Source organism: Ambystoma mexicanum, chromosome 12, assembly GCF_040938575.1.
Source record: "Ambystoma mexicanum isolate Mex_15411 chromosome 12, UKY_AmexF1_1, whole genome shotgun sequence".
Taxonomy (NCBI): Eukaryota; Metazoa; Chordata; class Amphibia; order Caudata; family Ambystomatidae; genus Ambystoma; species Ambystoma mexicanum.
The window spans coordinates 873,501,768-873,520,975 of NC_090936.1; the positions used below are offsets into that span (position 1 = coordinate 873,501,768).

The 19,208-nt window shown below is 49.5% G+C and overlaps 1 protein-coding gene across 1 annotated transcript in view; it reads left to right on the forward strand.

The window, feature by feature from the left end:
- LOC138514086 (sodium-coupled monocarboxylate transporter 1-like) overlaps positions 1-19,208 on the forward strand; it is a 606,141-nt gene that overhangs the window by 266,633 nt on the left and 320,300 nt on the right. The window contains exon 9 of the mRNA XM_069629351.1: positions 18,164-18,276. Within this exon, the coding sequence (XP_069485452.1) occupies positions 18,164-18,276 (113 nt within the window). The remainder of the gene's footprint in view (positions 1-18,163; positions 18,277-19,208) is intronic.

A 19,208-nucleotide genomic window follows, 5' to 3' on the forward strand; every position in this document is an offset into this window, starting at 1 on the left:
TCTAGTACCCTACCCCTTTGACCCCCAATTGCCCAGGACAATAGTTTACTGAAACTCCCATACGCACAACAACATCAGTGCCATGGTTGGGAGGCGAGCACGCAGCAAGGGTGGCAAAGGTGGCCGAGCCACAAGAGGTGGCTGTGGTGGATACGGTAGGGGACATGGCCGGGACTTGCAGGGTGCCCCTAGCCCCCCATGTGTGGGTGACCAGTCAGGGACACCCATGCCCCCCCTGGTTGAGGGTAACGTGGCTGACACCATCCCTGCTCAGCCCTTGTTGGACCAGCCCATTGTGGCACCAGACCTGGCACAGGGTGATTCCATGGCTGACTTCCAGGTCAGCAGGTCTAGGCCATGTGTGGCGGTGCACGTTGGTGTCACCAGGCCACGTGGATCAGGGGCAGCTATGTCATCTGCTGCCCCGAGTAGGCAGGGTGGGGAGGCTGCAGGGGCAGCTGCTGCTCCATCCACCCCAGCTCTGAGTCTCCCAGCCAGGACAGTGTCGGTCCCAGTCCATCCTGCTGACGTTCCTCCTGACTACATCACACTTCAGCTAATGCCTGAACCAAGTCCCATGGTAAGTGTTCATTCCCACACTCCTAGTCCACAGTCCACCGGGGCTCCTGCCCCTAGTGTCCAGAGCGGCGTAGGACACTCAGGATCCCCACCATTTTACAAGCGGAAGAGGAAGAGTGCTCGTCCAGTACAGGCTGGTGCCCCAGACACGGCTACACAGTCCGGCCCACCAAGGAAGCCTAGCTTCAATCAGGCTGAACTTGATGCACTTGTTGAGTATGTGTCCGCACATGACATCGAAATGGTGATTACTGCAGGATGCAAGACCACACCTGCACAACATCAGGCACACTGGCAGACCATTGCAGACCTCATAAGTGCCCTTGGATTTGTGAGGCGCACAGCTAATGATTGCTACAAGCGCTGGAATGACCTGAAGCGCAAGGCAAAGAAAAAGCTGGCCTCAAGTCATGCCGCAACTCTAGTGACTGGAGGAGGGTCTCCAGCAGAGGACATAGAACTCACTCCACATGAGTATGTTGCTGGGACCTACGTCACGGAGGAACAGATCCAAGGCGTGGGAGACCTGCCAGATTACGAGGCATTGTCCGGTGAGTGCACATGCATGTGTGTGTCATCTATGTGCATGGTGTGTGTGTGAGGGCTTCTGATTGAGTGCCAGGTGAAGGTGTGTGTGCCTGAGTGGTTTGGGTCACCCATGTGCTTCATCCAATACATTCTGCGCACCAGGATTTGGGTATTGCAGTATCCCTTCTGGCAACAGTAGACATTCAGCCCAACCTCACGCCAGTTGCCCTTGAAGTGTCATCTTGCCACAACATAGTTGCATATTATTCTGTGTTCATTCACGCTGATTGTCTGCATTCCACCACTTTCACTAGGCATTTCTCAGTCCTTTTGTCACATGTGTGACATGGCTATGGTACATGCCATCTGTATGATGGCATGTGTCATTTATGTGTATTGGACATGCCAATCACAGGCCAATGTGTGATGGCACTGCTAGCCAGCATGCAGCAAATGTGTTGGTCTTCCATCTTGGTGTCATCAATGTGTGCCATTTGCCTCCCCTTCATACGCAGTGATGGTGCATGCATGGGAGGGTTATAGTCATGTGGGACATGTGTCAATGAAGTACTGTTTCTGTTGCTTCTCAGCCCTAATTGTGTGCCATGGTGCTAATGCCTGTTCCCATTTCTTTTCTTTCATGTCTTTGCAGGGGATGACGCACTTGATACTGCTGGGGTTGTGGAGATGGTGCAGACCCAGGAGGGGTCTCAGGCCCGACCGGGCACCAGTGAGGGACGTGGTGTGGTGGTGGGTGAGAACCCACACTTGCTGCAGACCATCATCTCAAGGGGTGTCTCTGGGTGCACCTCCCCCGAGCTCTATTCAGGTGTCGATTTGGATGATGAGACCTATGTGCCGTCGCAGGTAAGTGTTTCTGGGAGGGATTCTGTACTGTCCAACCCACCTGCACCAGGGGTAGAACCCTCAATGGGGATGTCAGTGTTGGTAGGTCAGCCTTTGGTGGTTACGGATGCAGGGTCACACTCCGCAACATCTGATCCTGTTCCTGGGCCAGAAGATCAGAGGGGGAATGCAGTCCTGCAGCCTCAGGCAGTGCCGGCACAGCAAGGCGCAGTTCGCCTTGCCCCAGACAGGTGTGGTGCCCGCCGACGCAGTGGCCGTACGCCACCTGGCAATACCGCATGGGAGCAATCCATATACGGTATGGCAAACCAACAGGCAGCACCATCTGAGATGATGGCTCAGGCCATGGATAGGGTGGCCACTTCCATTGTCCCCCAAGAAAGGCTGATTGAACAACTACAGCAGGCAACAGACTCCATTTGCCAGTCACATAGGGAGGACATGTTGGCGTCCAACAGGGACAGGCGGGCGGCACTGGAGACTCTGCGGGAAGCCATTTCTATTGAGTCCCATGGCCACAGAGAAGCCCTGAGGGTGGAACTCCGTCAGCTCAGGGTAACTCTTGTTGAGCTTGAGGCTTCAACTAACACAAAGACAGAACAGCAGCTGGAGCGGCTCACACGTACGCTCTCAGCTGAGATGCAGGCAACTAGGGAGGAGGTCCGGGCATCCCGTGAGTTGTTGCATGGGGACCTCCGCATGATTATCCTCCAGAACCAGACCTTTCACACCTGCATGCTTGCTGCCATGGAGGACCAGACTAGGGCTTTGCATGGGCTGCCTCCCATAGTGCCACCACCTCCTGATGCAGCTGCAGAGGGTGAGGAGAGCGACAGCAGCGAATTTCTCACAATCGGGTAGCCGTGCAGGCCATGAGCCCATGGAGGTGTTTTTTTGCCGCAAGATCCACACAGGTGGGTTTTGGTGTGCACCCTGTCCTCGGACCTCCTGGGTGGCCTCCCCCACGCCCCCTTGGCCCATTCATGGCCATTTTTGATTTCTGATTTTTGATTTTTGAATTTTGATTTTTGAATTTTGATTTTTGATTTTTGATTTTTGATTTTTTGGACAGTGTGTTGCCTTGTGTGGCTCCCGTGGGCATGCGCTGTATTGTGGCTGGGCACATGCAGGCTTGTCCTGAATTTGGGTCAGATGCTTGGGTTTGTGTGACACACACCCCTCCTGCTTCCCGTTTCCATGGGCTTGCAAAGGGTGTGCCCAAGTGACATTGATTTACACGGTGACGTTGGACTCCCATTTGATGTGTGGGCAGTCTGTAGTCAATACTGTGTATACATTCCTAGTGCATATTGTTGTTGTATTGTACACTTCATGGTGTATTGATCTGTGCCTCTGCATCCATCTCATCCTCCTAATTTGCAGGTCCATTTGTCATGTCTTCACAAGGCGGTCTACTTTGGAAATGGAGTCCATGTTGTAAGCATTGCACCTACACTTTTGCGTGGCGCTAACATTGTACAGTTGGAAGTGTTCGAAGTGCTGGCATTATCAGGTAGTGAGGCTACCAATTTTTTAAGTCCCTACTGTCATGTTTATGATAGGTTGGAGGTTGTGTAGGTGATTAGTATTATTGGTAAGTATTTGGTAATGTGTGCTGTTGGTCCTGCATTACTGTGAGCATTTCATGTGTGGCCAGTTTCCATTAGGGACACTGCAGTTTGTGACACTTGTGTCATGTTGTGGGGATTAATTTGTTTGCTCTCACATAGCATGACATGCCATAGTGTGTTGTTTGGCGGTGCCGGGGAGGGGTTGGGTGACATGGCACTGTTCTCATGTTGTATTTTGCAAGTGGGTATTCATTTTTGCTGCATAGAAGTGTGTCTTTTGATGACACTGCATTGATGGTGTTTGTGTAAGTAGGGATGCACACATTGTGACACTTCCAGATGAACAATCTCAGGCTGCTATGGTTCTGACAGTTGACCGCCCCTTAATTCATCATAATTGACAGATTGAGTCATCATTGATTGTCAGATGGTATGTGCCAGGGCTGTGTGCACTCCACAGGGGTGTGATTTCTATGTGAAGTAATTAGCCTCCAGCTGCATACGGGCTGCCTCACCCCGTGCCCTTTCCCCTCCCATGCGCAGCAGGCGTGCATGTGGTTGGGGATGTGGGGGCACCACCATGTCCACAGCCAGGCCCCGGCGTGTTGCAACATTGTGCAGGACACATGCTGCCACTATGATCCTGCACACTACTGGGGGACGGTATAACAGCTGCCTGCCAGAACGGTCAAGGGAGCAAAAGCGTGACTTGAGCACTCCGAATGTGCGCTCCACTATGCCCTGTGTTGCAATATGGGCTGTGTTGTATCTTACCTCGGGAGGCGTGATGGGGTTCCGAATTGGCGTCATCATGTGGATGCTCAGAGGGTAGGCACTGTCCCCTGGGGAGGTGGTGATGGGGATCATTAGTGGGGTAGTGACATTACTCTGTATCTATCATGCTTGCGTGTGCTGTGGCATTTATACTCACCAAGCAGCTATGCATCGCCATGCCGCCCAGCTTACATGTCCCGGTTTAGGGTTGACATCCTGTAAATAAAGCTGTCGTGGGTGGACCCTGGATAGTTGGCATATACTGAGGTGATGATTCCCTTGGCATCACATACTACCTGGACGTTGATGGAATGCCAGTGCTTTGCGGTTTCTATAGATGTGCTCAGATGCCCTGGGGGGACGTAGAGCCACATGGGTGCAAGCAATGGCACCTAGCACTTTGGGGAATTGTGCCACCCTGTAGAAATCCTGACTGACAGCCTGCCTTTCTGCAGGTGTTCTGGGCAGGTATATGTGCCTGCCGACTGATGGGCGTGCAGTGATGATGGCCAACACCTGGTGTAGGCACCGTGACTGCGTGGCCTGTGACACCCCCCCCACTGTGGCACTTGTCTGCTGAAATGATCTGGTAGCCAAGAAGTGCAGTACATTGAGGACCTTCTCCAGGGGGCTGAGTGCTTGGGAGCACAGGGTGGGTGATGTGAGGTCATCCTCCCACTCACTGACCAGGTCGAGTATTATGTGTGGTGGGAACCTGTACCTCCCATACACCTGGTCATCAGGCATACCAAATAGGCTGGTTCTGGGTGTGAAGATTCTGGCCCTGACTATCCTTCTCCTCCTCCTGCGGTATCCCACGGCCACTGCTGCTAGGAACGGTATATTCATCCTGGCGTCTGAGCTTGTATGTTGTTTGCGCACTCTTTTATGCTGCGCGGGACATGCGCCTGCTTCATGCTGGCGTACGTGTTTCCGGATTGGACCTTTTTTTTTGGCGCGTTGTAGGCGACCGTGTATATCTTCCCGCCCACCCCAGAAATACCCGTAACACGCTCTCCCAGGCCCAGTCGCGAGTAAATATTCCTGCCCACCCCTGGAATACAAGTACCCCACTCTCACAGGCCCAGTCGCGTGTGGAACTTCACGCGCACACCGAAATACACGTACCCTACAAATTTGCGTGTGAAACTTCTCGCATACCCCGATATACACGTACCCAGGGCAATCGCGTGTGGAACTTCCCGCGAACCCCGTAATACACGTACCCGGCTGATATTGCGTGTGGAAGTTCACGCGGACCCATAATACACGTACCCTGATGAAATCGCGTGTAAGACTACCCGCGCACCCCTGAAATACACGTACCCAGGCAAATCGCACTGCTGGGGGGTGGGGGGGTGGGAGACAGGAGTGGGGGTTTGGTGGAGGGTGCCCCTGGATGCTGGGGGGTGGGGGTGCAGGGGGACATGAGTGGGGGCCTGGTGGAGGGTGCCCTACAGTGCTGGGGGGTGGGGGTGCAGGGAGACAGGAGTGGGGGCCTGGTGGAGGGTGCCCCTGGATGCAGGGGGTGGGGGTGCAGGGGGACATGAGTTGGACATGAGTGGGGGCCTGGTGGAGGGTGCCCCTGGATGCAGGGGGGTGGGGGTGCAGGGAGACAGGAGTGGGGGCCTGGTGGAGGGTGCCCTAAAGTGCTGGGGGGTGGGGGTGCAGGGGGACAGGAGTGGGGGCCTGGTGGAGGGTGCCCCTGGATGCAGGGGGGTGGGGGTGCAGGGAGACAGGAGTGGGGGCCTGGTGGAGGGTGCCCTACAGTGCTGGGGGGTGGGGGTGCATGGAGACAGGAGTGGGGGCATGGTGGAAGGTGCCCCTGGATGCAGGGGGGTGGGGGGTGCAGGGAGACAGGAGTGGAGGCCTGGTGGAGGATGCCCCTGGATGCAGGGGAGTGGGGGTGCAGGGAGACAGGAGTGGGGGCCTGGTGGAGGGTGTTCCTGGATGCAGGGGGGTGGGGGTGCAGGGAGACAGCAGTGGGGGCCTGGTGGAGGGTGCCCTACAGTGCTGGGGGGTGGGGGTGCAGGGAGACAGGAGTGGGGGCCTGGTGGAGGGTGCCCCTGGATGCAGGGGGGTGGGGGTGCAGGGGGACATGACTTGGACATGAGTGGGGGCCTGGTGGAGGGTGCCCTACAGTTCTGGGGGGTGGGGTGCAGGGAGATAGGAGTGGGGGCCTGGTGGAGGGTGCCCCTGGATGCTGGAGGGTGGGGGTGCAGGGAGACAGGAGTGGGGGTCTGGTGGAGGGTTCCCCTGGATGCTGGGGGGTGGGGGTGCAGGTAGACAGGAGTGGGGGCCTGGTGGAGGGTGCCCTACAATGCTGGGGGGTGGGGCTGCAGGGAGACAGGAGTGGGGGCCTGGTGGACGGTGCCCCTGGATGCAGGGGGTGGGGGTGCAGGGGGACATGAGTTGTACATGAGTGGGGGCCTGGTGGAGGGTGCCCCTGGATGCTGGAGGGTGGGGGTGCAGGGAGACAGGAGTGGGGGTCTGGTGGAGGGTGCCCCTGGATGCAGGGGGGTGGGGGTGCAGGTAGACAGGAGTGGGGGCCTGGTGGAGGGTGCTCTACAATGCTGGGGGGTGGGGGTGCAGGGAGACGGGAGTGGGGGCCTGGTGGACGGTGCCCCTGGATGCAGGGGGGTGGGGGTGCAGGGGGACATGAGTTGTACATGAGTGGGGGCCTGGTGGAGGGTGCCCCACAGTGCTGGGGGGTGGGGGTGCAGGGAGACAGGAGTGGGGGTCTGGTGGAGGATGCCCCTGAATGCTGGGGGTGGGGGTGCAGGGGGACATGAGTGGGGGCCTGGTGGAGGGTGCCCCTGGATGCTGGGGGGTGGGGGTGCCGGGACACATGCGTTGGTGGGCAGTAGTGCAAGGTGACATGTGGGTTGTCTGGGGTCATGGCCATGGTGGATGGGCTGCCTGCGGGACATGTGCAGGGGTGCAGGGTAGTCCCCTGTGGTGTGGGCCACCTGCAGGGGCCGTGGAGGGTGTAGAGGGAACAGCTGGGAAGACCCACACGGCCAATTCATGTGTGGGACTCCCCGGCACCCCCGAAATACACGTAGGCTGCTGGATTCGCATGTGGAATTTCCTGCGCACCCGGAGTACACGTACCCTGCTGAAATTGCGTGTGGAACTTCATGCGCACACCGAAATACACGTACCCTGCAAATTTGCATGTGAAACTTCCCACGCACCCCGAAATACATGTACCCAGGGCAATCGCGTGTGGAACTTCCCGCGAACCCCGTAATACACGTACCCTGCTGATATCACGTGTGGGAGTTCACGCGGACCCATAATACACGTACCCTGATGAAAACGCGTGTAAGACTATCCGCGCACCCCTGAAATACACATACCCAGGCAAATCGCACTGCTGGGGGGTGGGGGGGGTGGTAGACATGAGTGAGGGCCTGGTGGAGGGTGCCCCACAGTGCTGGGGTGGGGGTGCAGGGAGACAGGAGTGAGGGCCTGGTGGAGGGTGCCCTACAGTGCTGGGGGGTGGGGGTGCAGGGGACATGAGTTGGACATGAGTGGGGACCTGGTGGAGGGTGCCCCTGGATGCAGGGGGGTGGGGGTGCAGGGAGACAGGAGTGGGTGCCTGGTGGAGGGTGCCCTACAGTGCTGGGGGGTGGGGGTGCAGGGAGACAGGAGTGGGGGCCTGGTGGAGGGTGCCCCTGGATGCAGGGGCGTGGGGGTGCAGGGAGACAGGAGTGGGGGCCTGGTGGAGGGTGCCCTACAGTGCTGGGGGGTGGGGGTGCAGGGAGGCAGGAGTGGGGGCCTGGTGGAGGGTGCCCCTGGATGCAGGGGGGTGGGGGTGCAGGGAGACAGGAGTGGGGGCCTGGTGGCGGGTGCCCCTGGATGCAGGGGGGTGAGGGTGCAGGGAGACAGGAGTGGGGGCCTGATGGAGGGTGCCCCTGGATGCAGGGGGTGGGGGTGCAGGGAGACAGGAGTGGGGGCCTGGTGGAGGGTGCCCTACAGTGTTGGGGGATGGGGGTGCAGGGAGACAGGAGTGGGGGCCTGGTGGAGGGTACCCCTGGATGCAGGAGGGTGGGGGTGCAGGGGGACATGAGTTGGACATGAGTGGGGGCCTGGTGGAGGGTGCCCTACAGTGCTGGGGGGTGGGGGTGCAGGGAGGCAGGAGTGGGGGCCTGGTGGAGGGTGCCCCTGGATGCTGGGGGGTGGGGGTGCAGGGCGACAGGAGTGGGGGTCTGGTGGAGGGTGCCCCTGGATGCTGGGGGGTGGGGGTACAGGGAGACAGGAGTGGGGGCCTGGTGGAGGGTGCCCTGGATGCAGGGGGTTGGGGGTGCAGGGAGACAGGAGTGGTGGCCTGGTGGGTGTGCCCCTGGATGCAGGGGGGTAGGGTGCAGGGGGACATGAGTTGGACATGAGTGGGGGCCTGGTGGAGGGTGCCCCACAGTGCTGGGGGTGGGGGTGCAGGGAGGCAGGAGTGGGGGTCTGGTGGAGGGTGCCCCTGGATGCCGGGGTGTGGGGGTGCAGGGGGACATGAGTGGGGGCCTGGTGGAGGGTGCCCCTGGATGCTGGGGGGTGGAGGTGCTGGGAGACATGCGTTGGTGGGCAGTAGTGCAAGGTGACATGTGGGTTGGCTGGGGGGCATGCCCATGGTGGTTGGGCTGCCTGTGGGACATGTGCAGGGGTGCAGGGTAGTCCCCTGTGGTGTGGGCTGCCTGCAGGGGCCATGGAGGGTGTAGAGGGAACAGCTGGAAGGACCCACATGGCCAATTCACGAGTGGGACTCCCCAGCACCCCCGAAATACACGTAGGCTGCTGGATTCGTGTGTGGAATTTCCCGCGCACCCGGAGTACACGTACCCTGCTGAAATTGCGTGTGGAACTTCACACGCACACCGAAATACACGTACCCTGCAAATTCGCGTGTGAAACTTCCCACGCACCCTGAAATACACCTACCCTGCTGAAATCGCGTGTGGAACTTCCCGCGCACCCTGGAATACACGTGTCCAGGCCAATCGCGTGTGGAACTTCCCGCGCACCCCGTAATACACGCACACGCTATTTTTCACACAGCGGGTGTCCGTGTTTGTCGGTACCCCTTTGCACCTCATTTGTCCTAGAGGGCCACAGTATGGATCATTCATCATACCTGTATATGGGTGCTTTTTGTTAGCGCACATTTTGGCGCACATTTATTTCAGGCGCAGGGACGCTACCGCCTGCTTTCTTGTGGCGTACTTGTTTGGCCCTGTGCGCATCTTTCACCGTGCGCTGGTTTGCCCTATTCGATTCCATGAATGCGAGTTGTAGGCGAGTGTGTGGGCGTTCCGTGCACTTGACTCCTGTACTTCCCCCGTGATGCCCATATTTTCACGCGTTGTTCCCCATTCCGAGTGTTACCCCCCGTGTTCTGCCTACTTTTGTAATGTGCGCCGCGCTATGTGTGATTTCGCAGCGGCCGTGGCGCACGCCGTTGGATGACCTGTGCGCCGGCGTGCGCCGCGCACTTTTTCAGCGCACATCCAATATTTTTCTCGCGCACGGACTTCCATGAATCGATGTGCGCTGGTTTCCCTGCGATTTTCGCAGTTGCACTGAGATTTTCGCACTTTTACTGCGAATCGCACGTTTTGGCACCTCTGCGCCGGATTTATCGGCGCACATTAATTCCATGAATCGGCCTGATTGTCTGGCTAAACCTTGGTCAACTTTCATCCCGAAAAAGAGTACTAAAATCCTACCAAGAGATAGAAATATTAGCCACAAATGATCCCAACAGCCAGGTCATTTTAAAAAACAATTTGATTGACACATATGATATGATAAGTCATATATAACGCGCCTGTACACAAGTGTTTCTAGGCACGACAAGACAAAGGAGGGAAGACAGAGGGAGGACAAGACAAACAAGCTTACTAAGGCTTGTGTCATTCAGATCATGCAAGTACAAGAACGAGAAGTGCAAGGGAAAAGGGCGGGGATAAGTACAAGGGAGAGGGGAGGAGTAAATGGGCCAGCAATGCTCTGAGTAAGTGCAGCGAGGGCAGCACGGCTTTGGGTACTGAAAGGAGAACAAGGGACTGTAGGGTTACAGCCCTAAGTGCATGGGAGGCCCAGCGGCACTGCAAGGGTGATTGATCAAGAAAGAGCATGGTACTCAGTCAGACTCTGAGGGTAGCCAAGCAACCAGTTGGTACAGCATACAGGTAGATCGGGTAAATCAGCAGGGGAGGAAAAGAGAGAAGCAGAGGAGAAGAGGAAAGTCTTGAGCTGCTTCCAGAACTTCATGTGGTCCGGCTCAAGTTTGAGAGGGGGAGGGAGGGCATTACAAAGTTAGGCACCTGCAGAGGAAAGAGATCTACCCCCACACTCTACCTGGAAAAGCATCTAACCCTTAGAGAGTTGGAGGTAGTTGAAAGAAGGGCTCGAGAAGGAAGGTATTTGAAAGAGAGTGCGGAATGTAGTGCAGGCCCCAGCCCCAGAAAGCCTTGTGGACAATGTACAGGGCCTTGAACTTGATCCTTGCAGCATTGGGAGCCAGTGGAGAAATTTCAAGGCTGGAGAGATATGGTCCCTCGGCTTGAGGCCAAGGATACGTCTCACAGTCCTGGTCTGGATTAGTTGCAGAGGGTAGAGAGTAGAGGAAGGCAGATTGAGAAAGAGGCTGTTGCAGTAGTCCAGCCAAGAGAGAATCAGGGCTCTGGAGACAGTGAGCTTTTCGGGAAAGTGATAAAGGGAAGAGTCCCTTTGAGGAAGTGCAGTTGGTAGTGGGACTTCTTGGTGATGTCCGAGATGTGAGGAGAGAAAGAGAAAGTGGAGTCAAAGATGACACCAAGGTTTTTTGCCTCGCTGGAAGGCAAAGGAAGAGGGCCCAAGGCGGGCAGCCAGAGTGAGAGAGGGAAAGCAGGGGTCCCAATGAGAATTATCTCAGTTTTACTGGCATTAAGGCAGGGGTCGTTGGAGGTGCACCAATCCTGAATCACGGATAGACAGTGAGGAATGAGCGAGGGAGGAGAGGAGGCTGAAGGGAGCCTGAAGGAAAGCTGAGTGTCATCCACATAACACTAAAAGTTAGAGGAGAAGGTAGAAATCAGGTGGGCCAAAGGGGACAAGTAGATGTTGAAAAACCAGGGCGATAGGATAGAGCCCTGGGAATGCCACAGGTAATGAGAGAGGTAGCAGAGAGAAGGGGACAAAGTTGGACCTGGATGGGGCAGTCCAAAAGGAAGGAGGTCAGCCTATCCTCTGCATAATTGGTGATGCCCAGGTTCTCACAGAGTCGATGGATCAGGATGGAGTGGTTCACCATGTTGAAAGCAGAGGAAAGTTCAAGGAGAATGAGGACAGAAGGAATGCTAAAATCAAGGTTAGAGAGAAGATCTTCACAGGTGTTCAGGAGAGCATTTTCTGCACCTCTGGCAGCCCTGAAGCCAGGCTGATGGTCACAGAGACAACCAACAGATTCAGTGTGGAGAGTAAACTGGGAGATGGCCAGCGTTTCCAAGGGATTGCCCAGGAAGGGGGTGATGGAGATTGGGCAATACTTTGCCGGGCAAGTAGGATCTGCAGATGGCTTCTTGAGGAGAGGGTGAACAAAGGAGGGAAGAGGGGAAAGTAAGTTCCAGTGGTGAAAGAGTGATTACACAAATAGGCCAAGGCTGGAGCGAGGGTGTCAATATGGTCCTGGATGGTTCTGGAAGAGCAGGGAGCACCTATTTGGATGACACTTTCATGGGTCAGACTTGTCAAGAAACCTCATCGGGTGTTGTCAGAGAGAAAAAGGAGAAAGGAGAAGGAGACAGAGCAATGGCCAAAATTGGCCGAGAGAGGAAGAGGGAGAGGAAGAGGAGATAGAGGACAGTATTTCCACTGGCATTAAGGCAGAGATCTTTGGAGACACTGGCAGAGATCGTTGGAGGCTACTAGATAAGCACACTCTTGAGGGCAGTCAACCTTCTCTTACAGGAAGCCAAGAACCACTTGACGAGCCACTCATTCTATATGAAGCAGAAATAGCCATGACTGAGGTAGAAAATACCATGTATCAATCTAAACAATCTGAAGAAGACTTGTCAGTGCTGAAATCACAGCTAAATGATGAACAACTCACCAATTATCTAGAAGTCGCTGAAGAAAATGAACATGGGTTTAAAATGAAACTAAAACTTGTAGCAGTAAAAATTATAAATGTCCACTCCTGTATGTAAGTGGTGAAGCTGGTTCTTTGAAAACATTCTTAGTTAAAATAATCAGCACATTTCGACAAGACTTAACAAACAACAACCTTTCATCTGTTGTAACAGCTCCCACAGGTTTCGCTGCCTACAACATAGGAGGTGTAACTTTACACTGACTACTACTCCTCCCAGTAGAAGACCAAAGCAAATTAGAATACTACAAATTATCAGCAGAAGCTGCTACTGAAGTACGCAGAATTCTTAAACAAATGAAAGTTCTCCCGATAGATGACGTAAGAATGGTTTCCAACCTCATGTTGGCTTTAATTCATCTCAGAATACAAGAAGTCCTAAAACCTACTACAAATAACTGTTTAGAGTAAAGCAGGTTATTATTTTCGGAGACGTCCTACAGTTAACACCAGTAAATTGTCAACCTATTTTCAAAACATTATGACACAAACAATTGCATCACACTCAGCAGCATTGGAATTGCAAATCTACCCAAACAGAAGTGCTGCTTTGGAAAACACATGCTTGTACGACATAGCCCAAAACTACTCCTGCAAAAACAATGTCACACCAGATGAGACAACTGGCAAATATTCAGTCTCAACTTGTGAAGGAAGCCTAGTAAAACTTACAAACACAGCCAAATGAATCAAATAAAGTTATAAATTCAATCTCTGCAAAATAGAAAACGTCATTACAATGCCCTACTACAACTTTTCAAACCTTGGAGAAAAGAAGAAGAATTATTAGGTGACCATAACTCATTTGAAGCTGCATTCAATGCTTATGAAAGCAGATTAACAAATTACAATTTTAAACAATACAAACAAATGTTGGACAATGAGCGCCAACAAGAGGAATGCATTGAACGTCTACTAGATAAAGACACTCTCAAGGGCAGTCAACCTTCTCTTACAGGAAGCCAAGAACCACTTGGCAAACCACTCATTCTAAATGAAGCCGAAATAGCCATGACTGAGCTAGACAACACCATTGTATCAATCTGAACAATCTGAAGACAACGTTTCAGTGCTGAAATCACAGCTAAATGATGAACATCTCACCATTTATCTAGAAGTCACTGAAGAAACTGAACATGGTTTTAAACATGAAACTAAAACTTGCATCTGTACAAATTATAAATGTTTCCTCCTTTATGTAAGTGGTGAAGCTGGTTCTGGTAAAACATTCTTAATTCAAATAATTAGCACATTTCTACAAGACTTAACAAACAACAACCTTTTATCTGTTGTAACAGCTCTCACATATTTAGCTGACTACAACATAGGAGGTGTAACTTTATACCGACTACTGCTCCTCCCAGTTGAAGATCAAAACAAATTAGAATACTACAAATTATCAGCAGAAGCTGCTACTGAAGGATGCAGAATTCTGAAACAAATGAAAGTTCTCCTGATAGATGTAGTAAGCATGGTTTCCAACTTCATGTTGGCTTTAATACATCTCAGAATGCAAGAAGTCCTAAAAACCAACTGTTGAGAACTGTTTGGAGGAATACATGCTATTGTTTAAAGAGAACTACTACAGTTAACACCAGAAAAATGTCAACCTGTTTTTAAACCATTAGGACAAAAACAATGCCGTAACATACTCAGCAGCATTGGAAATGTAAATCACTGGCTACATTTTCGATACATAGAACTAACTCAAAACATGCGTCAGTCTGCAGATCTCACCTATGCTAACATTTTAAAAAGCATTCCAACTGTCCTGCTTGCTAAAGATGCAAAATCCATCTTAAATACTTGAGTAATCCATGAGCTATTTGGGAAAAAAACATCTGCTCCTGATGTCATGGAACAATTAACTCAACAAAATATAAAATGCATGTCCTTAATTTCAACCTGTGCAAGCTGTAGTCAATTCAACAATACAGTGTTGAAAATTGAAATGGTACCCATACTGCATATGAGCTCCACAGACAAACTAGAAGTGCACAGCATGACACTCCCTATGTGTTAACAAGCAACAGCACAACTAAATAGCTTAGAAAAATCTATCTCCAACACAGCTCAATTAGAAAAAGTAATAGCTCTGTGTCTAAACTACAGAGTAGTTCTAAAACATAACCTTGACGTAGAATAAGGTTTAGTCAATGGAGCAATTGCTACAGTTGTTGGCTTCCAAACATATCCACATGACAACAACAATGAGTTTGTCAACATCCACTTTGACAAAAATGCAGAAGTTAAAGAAATAGGCTGCATAATAGCATGTGTCCTTCTTTTCAAAGATACGTATGTATGCAGAGAACAATTCTCTCTATCACTTGGATATGCTGTCACTATTCAAAAATCGCAAAGTCTAACCTAGATCACGCATTGATTGACATTGGCAGCACAGTCATTAAAGAAGGTATGAGTTACGTAGCATTTTCACATCTGCATACACTCAATGGTCTATTCCTAGTTAACTTTGATGCAAAGTCAACACTAACATTCCTTGCATCCTAGAATACAACAGGCTATGTGCACTGTACACCCCATCTAGATATGTACCCTGTACCTCAAAAAAGAAAACCTTGAAAAAGAAAACTAATACAAACAGAACCTATAACAGATCTCCCAACAATACCGCTAAAGAAACAAACAACAACTGCTGCTCCATCAAATAATACAACCACAAAACTGTCTATTACAAAATCAACTGCGCGTCCATCAGAAGACAAATAATGAAATGTCTCTTCTCAAAAAGGAACTTCAGGCTCATCAAAGGGTGCAGAGGCACAACTTGATTAAATTGTTATGCAAATGCGACTATCAGTCTTTTCTTCCAATTGCCACCAATTGTTCACAACATTTACTTAAACAGCTCAGAAAAGTTGTGTTTGCAAATGCTTGTCCTTCATAGAAATGCTGCAAATAATCCTGACAGTACTTAGTGTCTAAGGTATAAGGCAATAATTGGGCTACTTTGCAGGAATGATCAGATTCACCATAAACACACAGGAAGATCCACAGGAATTCATAATATACTTACTACAAGTATTGGAAACCAGAAACATCCCTATAAATGAAATCTTTTAGATTTCATACACATGGAAAAATACATGCACTCTCTGCAACCATGTTTCACAAGAGCACACCCTAATGAACGATTTGTGTATGTATTGATACCAAATTCTGAATCCATTCCATTTCACCAGCTTCTGCAGAATGCAAATCATAGCATGTTATGCCCTTTTTGTAATTCAGACAATTGTTTGAGCATGTAAATAAATACACATGGCCAATATGTGATACTAATGCTTCTAAGGTACAATGCAGATAGAATGAAAAACAACTGTAAGCTTACTATCTTTACACATGGCCAAGTGTCTGTTGGCAATAAAACCTTCACAACAGTGGGCATAATCTACCACACTGGCACCACAACCACTTCAGGTCACTGTACTGCATATGTCAAAAGAATGAAGTGATTGGTTTGAATGTAACAATATTTCTGTTACTCTAAAACATAGGTTACCAGAAAATCTAACAAATGCCTACTTAATATTCCTTCAACCCAAATTTGGTCACTAAACTGTAGCACAATAAACAGTTAGAATACAACAACGGGTATAGAACTACATCCATAATACTAGAATAATACTTTTAAAAGCAAAGATATCTAGCATACACCAACAAGTATCTAACTACTTCAAATATATGCTTCCTTGCAATACACTTCAAATCACAGGTCTTGTTACTACAATACTTTATATAAAATGCAATATAATTAGAATACGCCAACATTGCCACCAAATATAACAAATGCGTACTTAATATTCCATCACCCCAAATTAACTCACTAAAATATAGAATAATAAACAGTTAGAATACACCAACTGGTATCTAACTACATCTAAATTACCCTTCATTACAATGCACTTCATATATGCCATCCATCACTGTTATTCTTGCTGCAAAACTTAAGTCCAGTATAGTTAGAATATGCCAACAAGTATCTAACTACTTTAACCATTCCCTTAATTACAACACTCTTCAAACAAACATGATATCACACTTACACTCACACAATTAGAATATATTGTTTTTATCCTCTATAGATTTTTTTTCCCAATTACCCAATGATTATTTCATGGCAATACAACAACAGTGTAGCACACACTAATGTTGTACCAAACATAGTACATAGAATGTACTGTTTATGAGTACATCCATATGTAAAATTGTATGCAATTAAAGCTTTTACACTATCCTGCTTAACATATTATACTCTGTTTTTTTCACAGCAAAGGAACCAGAGAATCCAGCTTCATTACTCTATGCAACTAAGTAACACTACCAAGTATAATCCTATTTGTTATCGTCACAAAGAAACAAATCCATATTCCATAAGCACTATCCTCAATTGTACAACAATCATTAATACCATATCCACTTCAATTGTATCATTCCACCATATTACAAATGCTGTATACTCCCCCTATAGTACCTATAATTACTATACATTACTATACATATGTTACTGTGGGCACAACCACCAAAAAAGCTCCATGTCAACTTTATTCCACTCCCCCACCCTTTCCAGTCCCTCTTTCGGCCACCAAATAACCCCAAATGAATTTTGTAGACTTTTTCCTCACTGCACTATCCGCGGACCCCGGCAGCTGTCCATGGAGCCAACATGGTGACCGTTTCTGAAAATATGATGTACCTCACTTTTTTCACCATCCAATCAGTGGACACGTGGTGCCCCCTGATTGGTCCAGCTGTGTGCGTGGATCCCAAATCGGGAAGTGAGTCTATGGACTGGACCAGATAACACACATTTTTTTGGACCTAGTTTTTGCCAATTTTTTTAAAACTACTGGACAGATTTTCACTAAATGTATACAATCACGCTTTTGGGAGCAAGCTGCCACCCTTTTCCAAATTAGGTGAAATCCATCCAGTGGTTTGGGCTGTAGGCGCGAGCAAAAAAATGCTTCCATTGCATCTATGAGGATAGGATTTCCACAAATTCTGGGACCTCAGCAATAACGTTGCCCCCCTAAACGAAACCGTACCAAACCTTCCAAAATCATTTTGAGGGGGGCATTTACTTTCTCTGCAAAGTTTGGTGAGGATTCGTCCGGGGCGCAAAGTTATGAGTCACACAAAAAGTGCTCTTTCTATGACTTCAGCAACTTAACCATAACTAAAGGGCCGCTACCACAAGCCCTGTAATACGTCACACATTGCATCTGATGTACAGCTTCCAACCATATCACTGATGTTGTTCATGAGGCCACTATATTATTAGCTACAACAATGAGCAACTTTATGTAAGACATATTCTTTGTTATTCTTCGATGAGATGCAGTATGGACGCATCTAGCTGTCCGGTTGCTGCTCTATGCGAGTTGTGATTCGTTTATGAATATAAGGAGAAGATGGCAATGTTTGCAATCAGAGGCATTAGACTAACTATAGGGACTGACAGGGGTTTGCTTTTTTAATTTAAAAAACAGTTTAACCTGTATGTATGCCCTAACTCTGCTGAAGAAAAGTTATAGCAACTTTGAAAAGAGTCTTCTGCATTTTTGGTACAGTCAAGCACATTTAAAACATCTTTGTGGAGGACATATTATATTTAATAAATTACTAAAATTCCCATACCAGCAATATATTTGCAAATAAAATACCACTGATATGATTCTGTTCCTTCTAGCACTGTGTCTTCAACCATCAATGCTTTAGCTGCTGTAACAGTTGAAGACCTCATCAAACCTTGCCTCCCTTCCCTCACCGAAAGAAAGCTATCGTGGATTGCCAAAGGCACTAGTAAGTCTGAAAAAATACTTATCTTACTTTTTTTAATGAAACAAGTTAATGAGTGTTAGCAATATTTGCTTTAGTAAACTGCTGGATTGTGCTATCATTGAAAAGTGTATTATTCAGACGATGGAAATGAAATTCAAGCTATGTAGCCAACCGCTGCAGGTTTTACCGCTATTAAAGGTACACATTCTAAACGCAGCTAAAACCACAGGTCAAAGTCAGTGGGAGCTAACCAAGTTCCACAACTTTTATTTTTTATTGTGAATTGTTCTGTTTGTTCTATTTGTTTTCATGTTATCGGTTCACTGTTCTTATAAATTGTTTTAAAGAAGTTATTTTCAATTAACCAGAAGACAATACTAACCTCGAGGTCGTCAAACATATGACTACCTGGGCGTTACCACTGATGATAAGCTTAATTGGTCTCCACACCTTGAAAACGTGTCCACTGTGGTGACACAATAGCTTGGTGGAGCTAATTTATTCATCTAACAAAATGGTGGCTATCGTTTACAATCTGACATTATGATTTACACCATGAAAATAATTCCCAAAATATTGTATGGTTTCGAAGTTTGGGCACAGACCCACCTGAAGAAACTCATAGAGCTGGATAGTCCTTGCCTTAAAAATGTGCTAAGACTACCTTGGCATACCTCCTCAGTGTATCTTTCACTTCAGTTTGGGATTGACATGACGTACCTCCAAGCTAGACAGGTGTCTACATAATTCCACCTTTAACATTTTACAACATGTGATTTCACGTGGAATGAATCCACCAATAGTGGGTGGGCGATCCTTTTGATTGGCGCGCTTTATTCAGGACATAAACAAATGGTGCAAGCGCCTAACCGTGACTCCCACTGTACTGTGCAACTGGAAGCGTATATAATAACATCACAAATAAGCGCTAAATCCCTCTTCTATGTAAACAA